The following is a 20209-nucleotide window of genomic DNA, read 5'->3' as shown; positions in this document are numbered from 1 at the left end:
ATTCTGGTCAGCGATGGGCATTCCCACTGCCTGTGCTGTTTGGGTGATACCAATATCCCTAGTAAGTGCAAGATACTCACTTCCTTCAAGGATAGACCCCGCCTGTACATAGATCTCCCAGTACTGCTAGGGCCTCATCCATATTGATATCTTGGTCTCTGGATGCCGCTAGAGAAATAGGTGGTACTGTGGCAGCAAGTACATCTATGGTACTGAAGACCTCAGCAAAGGTAGCCCCGTTACTCACCTCTGAGCACAAGGAGATGAGTAAATCTCCAAGAAAATCTTTATCACCAACACCCAAGAAGAGTATGGAGCCCTCGGGTCCCAAGAGGAGTGCCACGCAGGTGCCAAGTGATGTTGGTACTGCAAAGGCGAAGAGGAGTCCGTCGTCTGAGACAGACATGGTCCCAATCTCTGGTATACGTTATAACCCTGGCAGAGCAGGTCATGCCAGAGTGTATCCAGCCAATTCACCTGGGTATTAGTAGAGATCAAAGTGATCGTTGAAGGTAGAAGAGTGTATTTGATGTTTAAACTCCATGAAAATTCCTGGGATGTTACCTGCCTTATTTTCACTGACCTGTCTCCTGATGTAATATCATAGCAACATTTACTGTGTGTGCACCCCTGTAATAAGCAGCCCATCAAGGAAGCCTTGTGGAATGCTAGTGAAGGACTTTAACAGACAAGTGCTAATTTCAAAGCAAGTGGCCATCATGTGTGATGACCAGAGGTTAAGTATCAGAGGGGTAGCCGTGTTAGTCCAGACCAGAGGTCAGTGACTCAAAGTGCGTTCCTCACGCACCGCCATCAAAGGAAAAGCCCACGTGGGCCGTGACCCTGTCAGCTTGTTTTCTGTCGAGGAAGGATCCTGCATCTCTGGCCTGTTTGGACTCTTACAGGACAGGGTACCAGATGCACAGCGGAGATCCCCAGGGACAATCTGGGCACCCTGAAAAGACTTTTGGAAAACTGGCAGTTCATTACATCACTGCCACCATTTGCAATTACAAACCGCGACTCACCTGTCCGTATATTTTACCTGCTTTAAACTCTCCATAACTCTCACTTCCTTTTCTTAGCTAATAAACCTTCTGTTAGTTTACTATAGCATTGGCTGCCAGCATTGTCTTTGGTGTAAGATTTAGGGTACCAACTGATCTGGGGTAAGTGACAGTCTCTCAGGACTGGGAGCAACCTGATGTGTGAGTTTTGGTATAAGTGACTATTATCACTAAGTGCAGGTTCTTTGGGTGGCAAGAGAGACTGGGAGTCATTCGGCGGCATTTGGGCGGCGGGCCCTTCACTCGCTCCGGGTCTTCGGCGGCATTTGGGCGGCGGGCCCTTCACTCGCTCCGGGTCTTCGGCGGCACTTCGGCGGCGGGCCCTTCACTCGCTCCGGGTTTTTGGCGGCACTTTGGCGGCGGGCCCTTCACTCGCTCCGGGTTTTCAGCGGCACTTTGGCGGCGGGCCCTTCACTCGCTCCGGGTCTTCGGTGGCATTTGGGCGGCGGGCCCTTCACTCGCTCCGGGTTTTCGGCGGCATTTGGGCGGCGAGCCCTTCACTCGCTCCGGGTCTTCGGCGGCATTTGGGCGGTGGGCCCTTCACTCGCTCCGGGTCTTCGGCGGCATTTGGGCGGCGAGCCCTTCACTCGCTCCGGGTCTTCGGCGGCACTTCGGCAGCGGGCCCTTCACTCGCTCCAGGTCTTCGGCAGCATTTGGGCGGCGGGCCCTTCACTCACTCCGTGGGGCTTCGGCAGCATTTTGGCAGCGGGTCCTTCAGTGCCGCCGAAGACACCCGGAGCAAGTGAAGGGCCCGCCGCCGAAGGGCTGCCGGGTGAGTAAAAGCGCCGCAGCGGGTGGCTCCTTTTTTTTTTTGATCGTTCCCCCTGTTCCCTCCACCTGGCTACACCACTGGCGTTGTGTGAAGACATTTTTCCTTTTATTTGTTTTAAACCTGCAATGCTTTAACATGGCTTGTGTGGTCACACTGCAGCTCTCCCAGCGCTCCTAAAAACCCCACCTCCACGAGGGGCGCAGCTCCCAGCGCTGGGGCACTCTCTACACTGGCACTGCAACTTGCTGCACTCAGGGGGGGTGTTTTTTCACACCTCTGAGTGAGAAAGGTGCAGCGCTGTAAAATGCCAGTGTAGACCAGCCCTAAGACAAATTAGATGCCTTCAAGTCCCCAGGGCCTGATGAAATGCATCCTAGAACACTCAAGGAGCTGACTGAGGAGATATCTGAGGCATTAGGGATTATCTTTGAGAAGTCATGGAAGACGGGACAGATTCCAGAAGACTGGAAAAGGGCAAATCTAGTGCCCATCTATAAAAAGGGAAATAAGGACAACCCGGGGAATTACAGATCAGTCAGTTTAACTTCTGTACCCGGAAAGATAATGGAGCAAATAATTAAGCAATCAATTTGCAAACATCTAGAAGATAATCAGGTGATAAGTAGCAGTCAGCCTGGATTTGTCAAAAACAAATCATGTCAAACCAACCCGATAGCTTTCTTTGACAGGGTAACAAGCCTTGTGGATGGGGGGAAGCAGTAGACGTGGTATATCTGGACTTTAGTAAGGCTTTTGATACAGTCTCGCATGACCTTCTCATAAACAAACTAGGGAAATGCAACCTAGCTGGAGCTACTATAAAGTGGGTGCAAAACTGGTTAGAAAATCACCCCCAGAGAGTAGTTATCAGTGGTTCACAGTCATGCTGGAAGGGCATAACGAGTGGGGTCCTGACGGGATCAGTTCTGTTCAATATCTTCGTCAATGATTTAAATAATGGTACAGTGAGTACACTTATAAAGTTGGCGGACGATACCAAGCTGGGAGGGGTTGCAAGTGCTTTGAGGACAGGATTAGACTTCAAAATGATCTTGACAAACTGGAGAAATGGTCTGAAGTACATAGGATGATATTCAATAAGGACAAAAGCAAAGTATTCCACTTAGGAAGGAACCATCAATTGCACACATACAAAATGAGAAGTGACTAGGGCTGTTAAGTAATCGTGATTAATTGCACAATTAAAAAAATGAATTGTGATTAATCGTGCGATTAATCGCGCTGTTAAACAATAATAGTATACAATTTATTTAAATATTTTTTGGATGTTGTCTACATTTTCAAATGTATTAATTTCAATTACAACACAGAATACAAAGTGTATAATGCTCACTTTATATTTATTTTTAATTACAAATATTTGCACTGTAAAAAACAAAAAAATAGTATTTTTCAGTTCACCTCATACACGTACTGTAGTGCAATCTCTTTATCATGAAAGGTGAATTTACAAGTGTAGGATTATGTACAAAAAATAACTGCATTCAAAAATAAAAACAATGTAAACCTACAAGTCCATTCAGTCCTACTTCAGGTAATCACGCAGACAAACAAGTTTGTTTACATTTGCAGGAGATAATGCTGCCTGCTTCTTATTTACAATGTCACCTGAAAGTGAGAAACAGGCGTTCGCATGGCACTGTTGTAGCCGGCGTTGCAAGATATTTACGTGCCAGATCCACTAAAGATTCATGTGTCCCTTCATGTTTCAACCACCATTCCAGGGGACGTGTGTCCATGGTGATGATGGGTTCTGCTCAATAACAATCCAAAGCAAAGCAGACTGATGCACGCTCATTTTCATCATCTGAGTCAGATGCCACCCAGCAGAAGGTTGACTGTTTCTTTTGTTTATCATTTTTAAATGCAAATATTTGTAATACAAAATAATATCAAGTGAGCTCTGTACACTTTGTATTCTGTGTTTTAATAGAAATCAATATATTCAAAAATGTAGAAAAAGATCCAAAATATTTAATAAATTTTAATTGGTATTCTATTGTTTAACAGTGCGATTAATCACAATTTTTTAAATCGTGATTAATTTTTTTTAGTTAATTGCTTGAGTTAACTGTGATTAATTGACAGCCCTAGAAATGACTACCTAGGAAGGAGTACTGCGGAAAGGGATCTGGGGTCATAGTGGATGACAAGCTAAAAATGAGTGAACAGTGTAATGCTGTTGCAAAAAAACCGAACATCATTCTGGGATGTATTAGCAGGCGTGTTGTAAGCAAGACATGAGAAGTAATTCTTCCGTTCTACTCCGCGCTGATTAGGCCTCAACTGGAGTATTGTGTCCAGTTCTGAGTGCCACATGTCAGGAAAGATGTGGACAAATTGGAGAGAATCCAGAGAAGAGCAACAAAAAATATTAAAGGTCTAGAGAACATGACTATGAGGGAAGATTGAAAAAATTAGGTTTGTTTTGTCTGGAAAAGAGAAGACTGAGCATAAGAGGGGCAGATACATGTAGCTTGCTAATTATGTATGGTAATGATGGCAAATTTTGGCCAATCATAGAGCGACTGATTATCATAAGCAACTGCATATAATGCTTTGGTGTAAGTGTTTTCTTGGTTCTTGCTGACTTATGAGCTCGAACCCAATTGCAATTGAAATAAACGGATCGCCCCTCCCGAGGCTCCTTGCTTGGCGAGCTGTGTCCGTCTCTCCTTATTCCTCAGCTGGAACGGACAGAAATTTCTATGACAAGACCATCCCCTCCATAAACTTATCAAGCTTAGTCTTGAAGCCAGATATGTCTTTTGCCCCCACTGCTCCCCTTGAAGGCTGTTCCAGAACTTCACTCCTCGAATGATTAGAAACCTTCGTCTAATTTCAAGTTTAAACTTCCTAATGTCCTGTTTATATCCAGTTTAACTCCCCGGGGCTGTCTCTCCTCAGAGTCACTACGTGGCCTGCATGGCAGCCATCCTGAACCAGATGGACGAGGCCCATTACAGCTCCTACATCCAGGCCTTCTCAGCCCGGACCGACCTGATGGTGAGTCGCCCGCTCAGCCTGTGCTCTCCAGGGCCCGACCCGGCAGCTCTCGGGGCTGTCGCCCGTCGTGGTGCTGGCGTAGCACTCCCCCAGGCTGGACAGCCCCTGCCCCCATCCTGTCCCAGACACTCCCCAGCTGCTCCGCATCCCTTCCCATGGGCTGCGGGCAGGGGTCTCCCACACCCAGACGAGCAGTGCCCAGCTGGCAGGCTGGCTGGACGAGCAGACAAGCAGTGCCCAGCTGGACACAGCTAGCCCAAGCCAGGCTGCAGCGGGAGGCACTGGCCAGGCTTACTGGCTGTGATGCCTCGCCTTGGTGCGTCTATGGGAGGGTGTCACGTAGGGCCCTCGGGGGGCGAAGGCCAGCAGCTCCCAGAGCATCACCAGCTGGCATGGGCTCGGGCATTAGCTCTAGGAGCAGCTCTGCAGCAGAGGGGACGGGATGGGATGAGGGGCTGCGGAGCCAGAGCCAGAGCGGGCGGGGGTTTGAAGGGAGGAGACTGGGACAGACACCCTGGGGAGGGAGGGGGGGCTTAGGGGGTGGTGTCGGGTGTGTCAGTGGGGTCAGGACATGGGCCTGGCCAGATCCGAGCCTGAGCCACAAAGCTGAATAGCTGGGGGCGAGGGTTGGTGCTTTTCTGCGCTCGCCTCCACCCTCACTAGTGCCCCCCAGCGCCAGCCCCCCCCAGATGTTGCTAGGAGACGGGGGCGGAGTTCGGGGTCTGGGGGGGGGGCAGCTTTGCAGGCTGCACAGTAGTAAGAGACCTGGCAGTGGCGTGCTGTTCCCCAGGCTACCACCGGCCCCTCCCCCACGGCACCCCAGAGTCAGCTCCTCAGTACCCCTCCCCCACGGCACCCCACCTCCAGCTCCTCGGCACCCCCCTCCCCCACAGTACCCCAAAGCCAGCTCCTCGGCAACCCCTCCCCCACGACACCCCACCTCCAGCTCCTCGGCACCCCCTCCCCCACGGTACCCCAGAGCCAGCTCCTCAGTACCCCCCTCCCCCACGGCACCCCACCTCCAGCTCTTCGGCACCCCCCTCCCCCACGGCACCCCACCTCCAGCTCCTCGGCATCCCCTCCCCCACAGTACCCCAGAGCCAGCTCCTCAGTACCCCCTCCCCCACGACACCCCACCTCCAGCTCCTTGGCACCCCACTCCCCCACAGTACCCCAGAGCCAGCTCCTCAGTACCCCCTCCCCCACGGCACCCCACCTCCAGCTCCTCGGCACCCCCCTCCCCCACAGTACCCCAGAGCCAGCTCCTCGGCACCCCCCCTCCCCCACGACACCCCACCTCCAGCTCCTCGGCATCCCCTCCCCCACAGTACCCCAGAGCCAGCTCCTCAGTACCCCCTCCCCCACGGCACCCCAGAGCCAGCTCCTCAGTACCCCTCCCCCACAGTACCCCAGAGCCAGCTCCTCGGCACCCCCTCCCCCACGACACCCCACCTCCAGCTCCTCGGCATCCCTCCCCCACGGCACCCCACCTCCAGCTCCTCGGCACCCCCTCCCCCACAGTACCCCAGAGCCAGCTCCTCGGCACCCCCCTCCCCCACGGCACCCCACCTCCAGCTCCTCGGCACCCCCTCCCCCACGGTACCCCAGAGCCAACTCCTCGGCACCCCCCTCCCCCACGGTACCCCAGAGCCAGCTCCTCAGTACCCCCTCCCCCACGGCACCCCACCTCCAGCTCCTCGGCACCCCCTCCCCCACGGTACCCCAGAGCCAGCTCCTCGGCACCCCCCTCCCCCACGGCACCCCACCTCCAGCTCCTCGGCACCCCCTCCCCCACGGCACCCCAGAGCCAGCTCCTCAGTACCCCCCTCCCCCACGACACCCCACCTCCAGCTCCACGGCACCCCCTCCCCCACGGTACCCCAGAGCCAGCTCCTCGGCATCCCTCCCCCACGGCACCCCACCTCCAGCTCCTCGACACCCCCCCTCCCCCACAGTACCCCAGAGCCAGCTCCTCGGCACCCCCTCCCCCACGACACCCCACCTCCAGCTCCTCGGCATCCCCTCCCCCACAGTACCCCAGAGCCAGCTCCTCAGTACCCCCTCCCCCACGGCACCCCACCTCCAGCTCCTCGGCACCCCCCTTCCCCACAGTACCCCAGAGCCAGCTCCTCGGCACCCCCTCCCCCACGGCACCCCAGAGTCAGCTCCTCAGTACCCCCTCCCCCACGACACCCCACCTCCATCTCCTCGGCACCCCCTCCCCCACGGTACCCCAGAGCCAGCTCCTCGGCACCCCCCTCCCCCACGGCACCCCACCTCCAGCTCCTCGGCACCCCCCTCCCCCACGGCACCCCAGAGTCAGCTCCTCAGTACCCCCTCCCCCACGGCACCCCAGAGCCAGCTCCTCAGTACCCCTCCCCACGGCACCCCACCTCCAGCTCCTCGGCACCCCCCTCCCCCACAGTACCCCAAAGCCAGCTCCTCGGCAACCCCCTCCCCCACGACACCCCACCCTCCAGCTCCTCGGCACCCCTCCCCCACGGTACCCAGAGCCAGCTCCTCAGTACCCCCTCCCCCACGGCACCCCACCTCCAGCTCTTCGGCACCCCCCTCCCCCACGGCACCCCACCTCCAGCTCCTCGGCATCCCCTCCCCACAGTACCCCAGAGCCAGCTCCTCAGTACCCACCCCTCCCCCACGACACCCCACCTCCAGCTCCTTGGCACCCCACTCCCCCACAGTACCCCAGAGCCAGCTCCTCAGTACCCCCCTCCCCCACGACACCCCACCTCCAGCTCCTCGGCACCCCCCTCCCCACAGTACCCCAGAGCCAGCTCCTCGGCACCCCCTCCCCCACGACACCCCACCTCCAGCTCCTCGGCATCCCTCCCCCACGGCACCCCACCTCCAGCTCCTCGGCACCCCCTCCCCCACAGTACCCCAGAGCCAGCTCCTCGGCACCCCCTCCCCCACGGCACCCCACCTCCAGCTCCTCGGCACCCCCTCCCCCCACGGTACCCCAGAGCCAGCTCCTCGGCACCCCCCTCCCCCACGGGTACCCCAGAGCCAGCTCCTCAGTACCCCCCTCCCCCACGGCACCCCACCTCCAGCTCCTCGGCACCCCCTCCCCCACGGTACCCCAGAGCCAGCTCCTCGGCACCCCCCCCTCCCCCACGGCACCCCACCTCCAGCTCCTCGGCACCCCCTCCCCCACGGCACCCCAGAGCCAGCTCCTCAGTACCCCCTCCCCCACGACACCCACCTCCAGCTCCACGGCACCCCCTCCCCCACGGTACCCCAGAGCCAGCTCCTCGGCATCCCTCCCCCACGGCACCCCACCTCCAGCTCCTCGACACCCCCCTCCCCCACAGTACCCCAGAGCCAGCTCCTCGGCACCCCCTCCCCCACGACACCCCACCTCCAGCTCCTCGGCATCCCCTCCCCCCACAGTACCCCAGAGCCAGCTCCTCAGTACCCCCTCCCCCACGGCACCCCACCTCCAGCTCCTCGGCACCCCCCCTCCCCCACAGTACCCCAGAGCCAGCTCCTCGGCACCCCCTCCCCCACGGCACCCCAGAGTCAGCTCCTCAGTACCCCCTCCCCCACGACACCCCACCTCCATCTCCTCGGCACCCCCTCCCCCACGGTACCCCAGAGCCAGCTCCTCGGCACCTCCCCCCCCCCTCCCCCCACGGCACCCCACCTCCAGCTCCTCGGCACCCCCCTCCCCCACGGCACCCCAGAGTCAGCTCCTCAGTACCCCCCTCCCCCACGGCACCCCAGCTCCAGCTCCTCTGCACCCCCTCCCCCACGGCACCCCTCTCCAGCTCCTCGGCACCCCCCTCCCCCACGGCACCCCAGCTCCAGCTCCTCGGCACCCCCTCCCCCACGGTACCCCAGAGCCAGCTCCTCGGCACCCCCCTCCCCCACGGCACCCCACCTCCAGCTCCTCGGCACCGCCTCCCCCACGGCACCCCCAGAGTCAGCTCCTCAGTACCCCCTCCCCCACGGCACCCCCACCTCCAGCTCCTCGACACCCCCTCCCCCACAGTACCCCAGAGTCAGCTCCTCGGCACCCCCCTCCCCCACGACACCCCACCTCCAGCTCCTCGGCACCCCCTCCCCCACGGCACCCCAGCTCCAGCTCCTCGGCACCCCCCCTCCCCCACGGCACCCCCCACCTCCAGCTCCTCGGCACCCCCCTCCCCCACGGTACCCCAGAGTCAGCTCCTCAGTACCCCCTCCCCCACGACACCCCAACTCCAGCTCCTCGGCACCCCCCTCCCCCCACGGCACCCCACCTCCAGCTCCTCGGCACCCCCCTCCCCCACAGTACCCCAGAGCCAGCTCCTCGGCATCCCTCCCCCACGGCACCCCACCTCCAGCTCCTCTGCACCCCCCTCCCCCACGGCACCCCTCTCCAGCTCCTCGGCACCCCCTCCCCCACGGCACCCCAGCTCCAGCTCCTCGGCACCCCCCTCCCCCACGGTACCCCAGAGCCAGCTCCTCGGCACCCCCTCCCCCACGGCACCCCACCTCCAGCTCCTCGACACCCCCTCCCCCACGACACCCCAGCTCCAGCTCCTCGGCACCCCCCTCCCCCACGGCACCCCACCTCCAGCTCCTCGGCACCCCCCTCCCCCACGGCACCCCCAGCTCCAGCTCCTCGGCACCCCCCTCTCCCATGGCACCCCCACTGCCAGCTCCTCGGCACCTCCTCCCCCACGGCACCCCACCTCCAGCTCCTCGGCACCGCCCCCATGGCACCCCCACTGCCAGCTCCTCGGCACCCCCTCCCCCACGGCACCCCTCTCCAGCTCCTCGGCACCCCCTCCCCCACGGCACCCCAGCTCCAGCTCCTCGGCACCCCCTCCCCCACGGTACCCCAGAGCCAGCTCCTCGGCACCCCCCTCCCCCACGGCACCCCACCTCCAGCTCCTCGGCACCCCCTCCCCCACGGTACCCCAGAGCCAGCTCCTCTGCACCCCCTCCCCCCACGGCACCCCTCTCCAGCTCCTCGGCACCCCCTCCCCCACGGCACCCCAGCTCCAGCTCCTCGGCACCCCCTCCCCCACGGTACCCCAGAGCCAGCTCCTCGGCACCCCCTCCCCCACGGCACCCCACCTCCAGCTCCTCGGCACCCCCTCTCCCATGGCACCCCCCACTGCCAGCTCCTCGGCACCCCCTCCCCCACAGCACCCCAGAGCCAGCTCCTCGGCACCCCCCTCCCCCCACAGCACCCCACCTCCAGCTCCTCGGCACCCCCTCTCCCATGGCACCCCCACTGCCAGCTCCTCGGCACCTCCTCCCCCACGGCACCCCACCTCCAGCTCCTCGGCACCGCCCCCATGGCACCCCCACTGCCAGCTCTGTGTCCTTGGCACCCCCCAGCCCAAGCGCCTCTGCTGTTGTTCCTGTTCTCGGTGGGAAGAGGGAAGAGACCTGCCCGCTCGTCCCATGCTGCCTCCGAGGGATCAACTGGGGACAAGCTTGGGCCCAGTGTGTGAGGGTGGGGGAAGCTGTGCCCTCTCCACCCCCCCCTTTTGGTGCCCTGCCAAGAGGGCAGCTGGCCTGATCCCCTGCTGCTGGCTGGGGAGGGTCGCGGCAGGGGAGGGCTGAGCTGAGCTCATGCCTGGCAGCCCCAGAGCCAGGAGGCATGTCTGCGTCCCTGCCCCAGACAGCAGGTGAGCAAGGCCAGTGTCCCCTGAGCCTGGCCAGTCTCCTGCCCTTGGGCTTGCACTGTGGCCCTGGGAGTGAGCCAGGGGCCAGTGCCACCAGACTCAGCTGCAGCTTCGCGCCTGAGGCCGTGGTGGTGACGCCAGCTAGAGACAGGCTGGTGCATGGGGGAGGAGCTGGCGCAGCCCGGTCCCAGGCCAGGGAGGAGACACTTTGCTCTTGGGCCCCTACGAGAGCCCTGAAGAGATGGGCAAACCCTTCCCTCACCCCCGGGCGCCCCATCCTCTCGCTGCTTCCCCTGCCCGTCAGCCTCACCTCCATCCTCAGCCAGCTCGCCCTGCCCGGGCTGGGCACCCTCACCCCCGGGCGCCCCATCCTCTCGCTGCTTCCCCTGCCCGTCAGCCTCACCTCCATCCTCAGCCAGCTCGCCCTGCCCGGGCTGGGCACCCTCACCCCCGGGCGCCCCATCCGCTCGCTGCTTCCCCTGCCCGTCAGCCTCACCTCCATCCTCAGCCAGCTCGCCCTGCCCGGGCTGGGCACCCTCACACCCGGGCGCCCCATCCTCTCGCTGCTTCCCCTGCCCGTCAGCCTCACCTCCATCTTCAGCCAGCTCGCCGGCACCCTCACCCCCGGGCGTCTCCAGGGCCCACAGGCAACTGCAGCACCCTGGCTCCTAACAGGGCCTCCTTACTTGGCAGGACTTTCTCATGGAGACCTTCATCCTGTTCAAGGACCTGATTGGCAAGACGGTGTATCCCTCCGACTGGATGGTGATGAACATGGTGCAGAACCGGTGAGCAGAGCCTGGCTACAGGGATGTGTGGAGACTGGACCTGCCTGTCCTGGGTCTGAGGGGCTGCGGGGCTCCTCTCCCACAAGCGCCCACAGCTAGGGGGAAGTGTGAGCTGTCCAGGGCACATGCCCCTGCCAGGGGGATCCCGGCAGCTCCAGCTCAGCAAGGGTGGCAGGGTGAAGATCTGGTGGGAGGGGGCAAGTGGGGGGCTCAGTATGGGCGGGGGGGCTAAGTGGGGGACTAAGCTTGGGTGGGAGGGGGTAAGTGGGAGGCTCAGCATGGGCGAGGGGCTCAGTGTGGGCAGGAGGGGGTAAGTGGGAGGCTCAGCATGGGCGGGGGGTTCAGCGTGGGTGGGAGGGGACTGCGAGTCCTGGCTGGGGGCACGAGTCACTGCGGCATGGCCACGCCTCTGCCCAGAGTCTCTCTCAGTTGCCTGGCCGGGCAGAGCTCTCAGGGGGCAGCAAGGGGGCTGCTGGCACCCAGAGGCTCAGTCTAGGAGGCGGGGAGGCTGCAGGGCCTGCCCCGAAGGGAAAGTGGGACCCTTGCGGGGCTGCCCCACTGTTGAAAAGCTGGGGCGTGGCACAGACCTTGTGACTCAGTGATGGGTGGGGGAAGTGGCTGCGGACAGGGTGTGGAGGGTTGTGTGCGCACATGTGTGCCCACCCGGGGGGCGGCTGTGCTGGCTGTGTGTGTGTGTGCAGGTGGGAGGTTCTCTCTTTGGGGGGGCAAGGGATGGGCATGTCGTTGCATGGTGAGTGCATGCCTGTATGGGTGATGCTGGTGTGGGCACGAGTGGGGGTGTGCGCATGGGGGGGTTGCCTTCCTGGGCTGCTCTGAGCGTGGGTCACAGAGGGGCCAGCACAGACAGCAGGCAGCCAGCCAGCCAGCTGCCCCCTCGCCTGGGGGCAAGGCTTTGTAACACCCCTCACAGCGGGGCCTCTTCTGGCGCCGGATGGGGCTTTCCGGCTCCTCTCCGGCCTCTGACAGGCAGGCTGCTGGCTCCAGTTTCTGACAGCCCGGCTGTTCAGAGCTCCTCGGCTGCCTCCCTGAGCCAGGGGCGCAGCCCTTAATCCCGCCAGATACGCCCCCCTCCAGTCTTGTCCACCCGTCCAACCAATCAGTAATCACGAGTCGAACCCCAAACTCCTGAGCTGGGGAGCTGCGGGGGTTCAGCCGAACACCAACACTGGCCAATCCTTTGCCTGCTCCTGGCGGCACCTTCTCCACCTGTTCTCAGCCACTACAGAGGCTAGATGCAGATTTTTAAAAACACTGTACATTATACAGCTCCCGCTGTAATCCCAGGGCTCCAGGAGCTGGGGCTTGGAGAAAAACACCAACCAGCGTGAGACTCGCCAGACACCTGCGAGGTTTGGTACCCCTGCATTTCGCAGCGTGGGGCTGAGAGCCTGCACCTCAGCGGCAGCCTCCGTGCCCCGCTGCACATAGCGTCGGTGCTCAGCAGCCCCGTCCCACGCACGTGCGACCGGCCAGCCACTCACTGCCTGTGTCGCTCTCCCTGCAGGGAGTTCCTCCGAGCCATCAACCAGTTTGCTGACACCTTGACCCAGATGTTCCTGAGCAGCAGCAGCTTGGAACTGCAGGTGAGCGGAGGGGCTGGGAGGCCTTGCCCAGCGCTCAGCGGGGCCTGTGAGAACCGGGGCTGCAGGGGGGCATCAGGCCTTTGCCAGCAGTTTTGCTAATGCTTTACCTGGGGCTGCTCCAGTGGCGCCTGTGACAAGGGCTGGGGGAGCATTTCTGGGCAGGCTTCGGATTGGTCTTGTCATCCCCTGCAGGTTTGTAGTGTTTCAGGTGAGACGCGGTCAGCCCCTGCCCTGGTTCCTGCCCCCCCAATCTCTGGTTCCTGCCTCCCCCTCGTCCCTGGTTCCTGCCCACCCCCCCAATCTCTGGTTCCTGCCCCCCCCCGGTTCCTGCCCCTCCCCCCCACCTCTGGCTCCTGCCTCCCCCTCGTCCCTGGTTCCTGCCCCCCCCCAATCTCTGGTTCCTGCCCCTCCCCCTCGTCCCTGGTTCCTGCCCCCTGCCCCACATCTCTGGTTCCTACCCCCCCTACATCTCTGGTTCCTGCCCCCCCCTTCCCCCCCCATCTCTGGTCTCTAGCCTCCTCCCACACCCGCATGTCCCTGGTTCCTGACTGTGACGGGTTGGATTACAGAAACCCCCTTGGGAGCTGCCACCCGATGTACCAAGACTACCCCTGCTTCTGTTTTCCCTGCCAGCTCAGGACTCCAGCACCCTGTCTTGCTGAGCCAGACACTTCCGTCTGGCTCCAGACCCAGACCCAGAGTCTGATTCAATTGTCCCAAAGCTGCAGGTTTACCTGAAAACAGCTCACAGAAGTGTGCTTGTCTTTAGCATTCAGATGTCCAACTCCCAATGGGGTCTAAACCCAGATAAATCTGTTTTACCCTGCATAAAGCTTATGCAGGGCAAACTCATAAATTGTTCGCCCTCTATAACACTGATAGAGAGATATGCACAGTTGTTTGCTCCCCCGGGTATTAATACATACTCTGAGTAAATTACTAAATAAAAAGTGATTTTATTAAATACAGACAGTAGGATTTAAGTGGTTCAAAGTAGTAACAGACAGAACAAAGTAAGTCACCAAGCAAAATAAAATAAAATGCGCAAATCTATGTCTAATCAAACTGAATACAGATAATCTCACCCTCAGAGATGCTTCAGTAAGTTTTTTCTCAGACTGGACACCTTCCAGGCCTGGGCACAATTCTTTCCCCTGGTACAGCTCTTGTTGCAGCTCAGGTGATAGCTAGGGGATTCTTCATGATGGCTCCTCCCCTCCCTTGTTCTCTTCCACCCCTTTATATATCTTTTGCATAAGGCGGGAACCCTTTGTCCCTCTGGGTTTCCACCCCTCCTCACTGGAAAAGCACCAGGTTAAAGATGGATTCCAGTTCAGATGACATGATTACATGTCACTGCAAGACTTCATTACTCACTTGCCAGCACACACATATACAGGAAAAAAACAACAAGGCATCCGAAGAAGTGAGGTTTTTACTCATGAAAGCTTATGCCCAAATAAATCTGTTAGTCTTTAAGGTGCCACCAGACTCCTTGTTGTTTTTGTAGATACAGACTAACACGGCTACCCCCTGATACTTGACATATACAGGAAGACTCACAGGTAAATACAGCCATCTGCAGACAATGGGAGTCATCAAGATTCCAAACCACCATTAACGGCCCACACTTTACATAATTACAATAGGCCCTCAGAGTTATGTTTTATAGTTCTAGTTTTAGATACAAGAGTGGTACATTTCTACAAATAGGATGAACACACTCAGTAGATTATAAGCTCTGTAATGATACCTTTCAAGAGACCTTTTGCATGAAGCATATCCCAGTTACAGTATATTCACTTATATTTTTATAAAACCATATAGACTGCACAACGTCACACTGACCCCTGCCCTCCCCCGCACATACACCTCTGGTATGTGGTGTTAATTCTCCCCACCCCCGTTCCTGGCTCAGGTTACAGCTCAGGTAGCTTCCTTCAAGGGAAGTCCCACATCCCCACTGCAACCCCCCTGCAACATTGCCAGGTCAAATCTGCCCTGCTCCCTGCTCCGTCACATCTCTCCCCCCTTCGAGACTGAACTGAGCGGGGTCACTCTGACCAGTGACCTGGGGAAGTTCAGGGCTCCCTCTCCGGGACAATGCGTCCGCTATCAGGTTGTCACGTCCCTTCACATGGACCACGTCCATGTCATAATCCTGCAGGAGCAGGCTCCATCTCAGGAGCTTGGCGTTGGCTCCTTTCATCTGGTGCAGCCAGGTCAGGGGAGAGTGGTCGGTGTGCACGGTGAACTGACGCCCAAAGAGATATGGCTCTACTTTCTTGAGGGCCCACACCATGGCCAGGCATTCCTTCTCGATGGCCGCGTAGTTCTGCTCCCGGGGTAGCAACTTCTTGCTCAGGTACACGATGGGGTGTCTCTCCCCCTTTTCGTCCTCCTGCATTAACACCACCCCCAGTCCTGTGTCTGAGGCGTCGGTGAACACCATAAAGGGCTTGTCAAAGTCTGGGTTTGCCAGAACTGGGCCACTGACCAGAGCCTCCTTCAGCGCCCGGAGAGCCTCCTGGCACTCCTCGGTCCAGACCACTTTGTCTGGCTTCCCCTTCTTGCACAGCTCAGTGATGGGGGCGGCTATGGCGCTAAAGTGGGGCACGAACCTCCGATAGTACCCTGCCATCCCAATAAAGGCTTGGACCTGCTTTTTGGTTTGAGGAGCGGGCCAGTCTCTGATCACCTCCACTTTGGCTGGTTCCGGCTTTAGGCAGCCGCTTCCCACCCGGTGGCCTAGGTAGGATACCTCAGCCATTCCCACCTTGCACTTCTCCGGTTTTACGGTCAGCCCAGCTTTCTGGAGTCGGTCCAGCACTTGTCTAACCTGGGATATGTGGTCCTCCCAGGTCTGGCTAAAGACACAGATGTCATCGATATACGCCACGGCAAAACTCTCCATCCCCCTCAGTAGCTGATCCACCAGGCGCTGGAAGGTGGCCGGCACTCCCTTGAGGCCGAAGGGCAGGGTCAGGAACTCATAGAGCCCCAGAGGGGTGACAAAGGCCGATTTCAGCCTGGCATCTGCATCCAGCGGCACTTGCCAATAGCCCTTTGTAAGATCCATGGTGGTAAGGTACCGAGCACCTCCCAGCTTGTCTAGGAGCTCGTCCGGCCTGGGCATGGGGTAGGCATCGGCTACAGTGATGGCATTGAGCTTCCGATAGTCCACACAGAACCGGATCGACCCGTCCTTTTTGGGGACCAGCACCACCGGCGAGGCCCAAGGGCTGGAAGACGGCTGGATCACCCCCAAAGCCAGCATGTCATTGACCTCTCTTTCCAGGTCCTGAGCAGTTTTCCCTGTGGCTCGGAAGGGGGAGCATTTTATAGGCGGGTGCGATCCTGTCTGCACCCGGTGGACAGTCAGATTAGTGCGTCCAGGCTGGTTGGAAAACAGCTGCTGGTACAGATGCAGCACCCCTCCGATCTCAGCTCGCTGGGCAGGGGTTAGCCGATCAGAGAGGGGAATTGCTTCCAGGGGGAAGCCAACTCTTGTCCCAGGGAATAGATCTACTAAAGGGTCATCTCCCTGCCCCTCCCACTGTCCACACACAGCCAACACCATATTCCCCCTGTCATAATATGGCTTCATCATATTCACATGGTACACCCGGTGGTGGTGTGCCCGGTTCGACAGCTCCACCACATAGTTTACCTCGTTTAGTTGCTTGACAACCTTGAAGGGCCCTTCCCAGGCGGCCTGGAGTTTGTTTTTCCTCACGGGGATGAGGACCATCACCTGATCCCCAGTGGCGAAGGTGCGGGCCCGTGCTGTGCGGTCATACCAGACCTTCTGCTTCCTCTGGGCTCTGGCCAGATTCTCCCTGGCCAGGCCCATGAGCTCGGCAAGTCGTTCCCGGAAGGTCAGGACATACTCCACCACCGACTCTCCGTCAGGAGTGGCCTTCCCCTCCCATTCGTCTCTCATCAGGTCCAGGGGCCCCCTTACCCGCCTTCCATATAGCAGTTCGAAAGGCGAAAACCCGGTAGACTCCTGGGGTACCTCCCTGTACGCAAACAGCAGGTGAGGTAAGTACTTGTCCCAGTCCTGCGGGTGCTGATTCATAAATGTTTTCAGCATCATTTTTAGCGTCCCATTGAACCTCTCCACCAGCCCGTTGGATTGGGGGTGATATGCTGAGGCCCAGTTGTGCCGGACCCCACATCTCTCCCACAAGCACCGGAGTAGGGCCGACATGAAGTTGGACCCTTGGTCCGTCAAGACTTCCTTGGGGAACCCCACTCGGCTGAAAATGGTCAGCAGCGCATCCGCCACAGTGTCTGCTTCAATGGACGATAAGGGCACTGCCTCGGGGTAGCGGGTGGCGAAATCTACCACCACCAGGATGTATTTCTTCCCAGACCGGGTCGTCTTGCTGAGAGGTCCCACTATGTCCATGGCCACCTTCTGGAAAGGCTCCTCTATGATGGGCAAAGGTCTCAATGCTGCCTTCCTCTTGTCCCGGGCCTTCCCCACCCTCTGGCAGGGGTCACAGGATCGGCAGTACTGCCGGACGTTGGTGAAGACCCCGGGCCAGTAGAAGTTCTGTAGCAGCCTCTGCCTGGTGCGCCGGATCCCCTGGTGCCCTGCGAGAGGGATGTCATGGGCCAGGTACAGTAGCTTGTGGCGAAACTTCTGGGGAACCACCAGCTGCCTCCTGATCCCCCACGACTCCACTTCCCCCGGGGGAGCCCACTCTCGGTACAGGAACCCCTTCTCCCACAGGAACCTCTCCTTGCATCCTCTCCTCATGGTCTGTACCACACTGAGGTCAGCCAGGCCCCTTAGCTTCCGCAGGGAGGGGTCCTTCTGCAACTCGGCCTGGAACTCGGCGGCTGGGGAAGGGATGGGGACCTGCTCCCTCTCGTTGGCTGGGTCGGAAGCCCCAGCCACCCCGCGGCCTGTCCTTGGGTGTTCCCTCCCCACCCGGGAAGGGTTCGGTGCCTCCGGTGGGACATCCTTCCCAAGGTCAGGGCGTAGTGCCCCTCGCCGGCTCTGGCTACGGGTCACGACTAAGGCGGTCTGGGGGCTGCTTGGCCAGTCCTCTAGGTCCCCCCCCATCAACACCTCAGTGGGCAAATGGTGGTGCACTCCCACGTCCTTGGGGCCCTCCTTGGCCCCCCATTTCAGGTGTACCCTCGCTACGGGAACCTTGAATGGGGTCCCGCCCACCCCGGTCAGGGTCAGGAAGGTGTTGGGCACCACCCGATCTGGGGCCACCACCTCGGGCCGGGCCAGTGTCACCTCTGCGCCCGTGTCCCAGTATCCATAAACTTTCTTCCCATCCACCTCCAGGGGAACAAGGCACTCGCTCCGCAGGGACAGCCCCGCGCCAACCCTGTAAACGGAGAACTTTGAATCCGGAGCATCTGGCCCCCCAGAGAAGCTGGCCGGGGGCCCTTCTCTGTCTTGAGCAGTTGATAAGCTGCCAGCCCCTCTTGCGTGGGAAGCCTGCCCCTCGTCCGTCTGGGCCTCTACCAAGTTAACCCGGTGCGGGTTCGGTCTGCTCAGTCTGTCTTTGAGCTTGGGGCACTGGGCCCGAACGTGGCCTCTTCGGCCGCAGTAATAGCAGCTCATGTCCCGTGGGTCCCCTCGAGCCGGTCGGTTGTCCCTGATGCTGGGCATTCCCCGTGGGAGGGGATTCCCCATATTCCCCCTTTGGGAGGTCCCAGGGTGACTCTCTCTCTGCATCGCGGCGGGCCTGTTCCTTTGGGGCTCCTCCCTGCCACCCCCTGACCGGCTCTTTACAAACTCATCAGCCAGCTGCCCGGCGTGTCGCGGGTTCTCTGGCTTTCTGTCCACCAACCACAGCCTCAGGTCGGATGGGCACCGCTCATACAGTTGCTCCAGTACCAGCAGTTTAATCAGGTCCTCCTTCGTCTGGGCCCCACCAGCCCACTTGCTGGCGTATCTTTCCATGCGGACGGCTAGTTGCAGATATGAGATCTCAGGGGTTTTATCTTGACTCCGGAACCTTTCCCGGTACATCTCAGGAGTCAGCCCAAACTCACGTAGCAGGGCCTTTTTGAATAGTTCGTAGTCCCCTTTCTCTGCCTCTCCCAGTTGGCGGTACAATGCCACGGCTTTGGGGTCCAGTAAGGGGGTAAGGACCCGGAGTCTGTCCGCGGGATCAACCCGGTGCAGCTCGCAGGCCGTCTCAAAGGCCTCCAGGAAGTCATCCATGTCCTCCCCCTCCTTGTATGGGGCCATGATGCACTTATCAAAGCTCCGTGCAGTCCTGGGTCCCCCCTCACTCACCGCAGCCGGGGGTTCGCTGCCCTTCAATCTCGCCAGTTCCAGGTCATGCTGACGCTGTCTCTCATTCTCCTGTCTCTGTCTCTCTTCATGCTGACGCTGTCTCTCATTCTCCTGTCTCTGTCTCTCTTTCTCCTCCCGTTCATGCTGACGCTGTCTCTCTTCACGCTGATGCTGTCTCTCTTTCTCCTCCCGTTCATGCTGTCTCTGTTGTTCACGATCCTCCAGCTCTCTCAGTTTTAGCTCTTTCTCCCATTCCAGCCAATTCCGCTCCACGGATGCCGAACGTCGCCGGGAGGATCCTCTGCTGGCCGGCGAGCTTCGCCGGGGGGATCCCCTGCTGGCCGGGGGGCCACGGCGCCTTCGGTATTTGCTGGGCTCCTCCCCACCCTTCCCCTAGGCATAGGAAGGAGGGGTCTCGGGAAGCCCTCAGCAGCCGGCTGACCACTCCCAGCTGGGACAGACACTGGTGCCTGCGCTGCATTTGCCAGGCTGCTTCCCTGAGACACAGGGATCAGTTCATTCGCGCGATCTTCCGCCTCCAGCTGGGCAATGAGCTGTTCTTTGGTGAGCCTCCCAATGCGCAGCCGCCTCTGCTTGCACAGCTCCACCAGGTCGCTCTTAAGCCGCTTGGCATACATCTTCCTGCTGGCCACTCACCGGCCTGTGTGCTCACAGCTCCCCACAGTTCCCAGGGGGACCCCTAGTGTGCCAGCCCTTCTCGAGGTCACCGCCTCTCTGCCAGGGTCGAGCTGCAGACTCCTCCGCCCCTGGGACCACTCGCTGCGATCCCCCCGGGGGACCCTGTTACTGCAAAAGTCCTTCTCGCTGGTCACACACTCCCAGGGGTAATAACCGTCTCTCTCCCACTCTTCAGCAGGCCTGGTCCCTGTCAATCCCCCTTCGTTTTACTGCTCCCCAGTCACTTACTGCAGGAAGCGCCGTCCACGGGGTGCAGTAGATCCCGCCGCTGCCACCAGTTGTTGCGGAGTGTGGGGGAGTTAGGGCCCTGCACCCCTCTTCCCGAGATTCACTGCG

At 59.7% G+C, this 20209-nt stretch overlaps 1 protein-coding gene across 3 annotated transcripts in view; it reads left to right on the top strand.

Moving 5' to 3' along the window:
• Window positions 1-20209, top strand: part of LOC128838406 (dedicator of cytokinesis protein 2-like) — a 348010-nt gene that overhangs the window by 280544 nt on the left and 47257 nt on the right. For all 3 annotated transcript variants that reach the window (XM_054030559.1, XM_054030560.1, XM_054030558.1), the window contains exons 29-31: window positions 4768-4866; window positions 11202-11296; window positions 12822-12900. In XM_054030559.1, the coding sequence (XP_053886534.1) occupies window positions 4768-4866; window positions 11202-11296; window positions 12822-12900 (273 nt within the window). The remainder of the gene's footprint in view (window positions 1-4767; window positions 4867-11201; window positions 11297-12821; window positions 12901-20209) is intronic.

Source organism: Malaclemys terrapin, chromosome 5 (genome assembly GCF_027887155.1).
Source record: "Malaclemys terrapin pileata isolate rMalTer1 chromosome 5, rMalTer1.hap1, whole genome shotgun sequence".
NCBI classification, from domain to species: Eukaryota; Metazoa; Chordata; order Testudines; family Emydidae; genus Malaclemys; species Malaclemys terrapin.
Note: the sequence above shows the minus strand (reverse complement) of the source record. Positions and strands in the feature narration are given on the sequence as shown.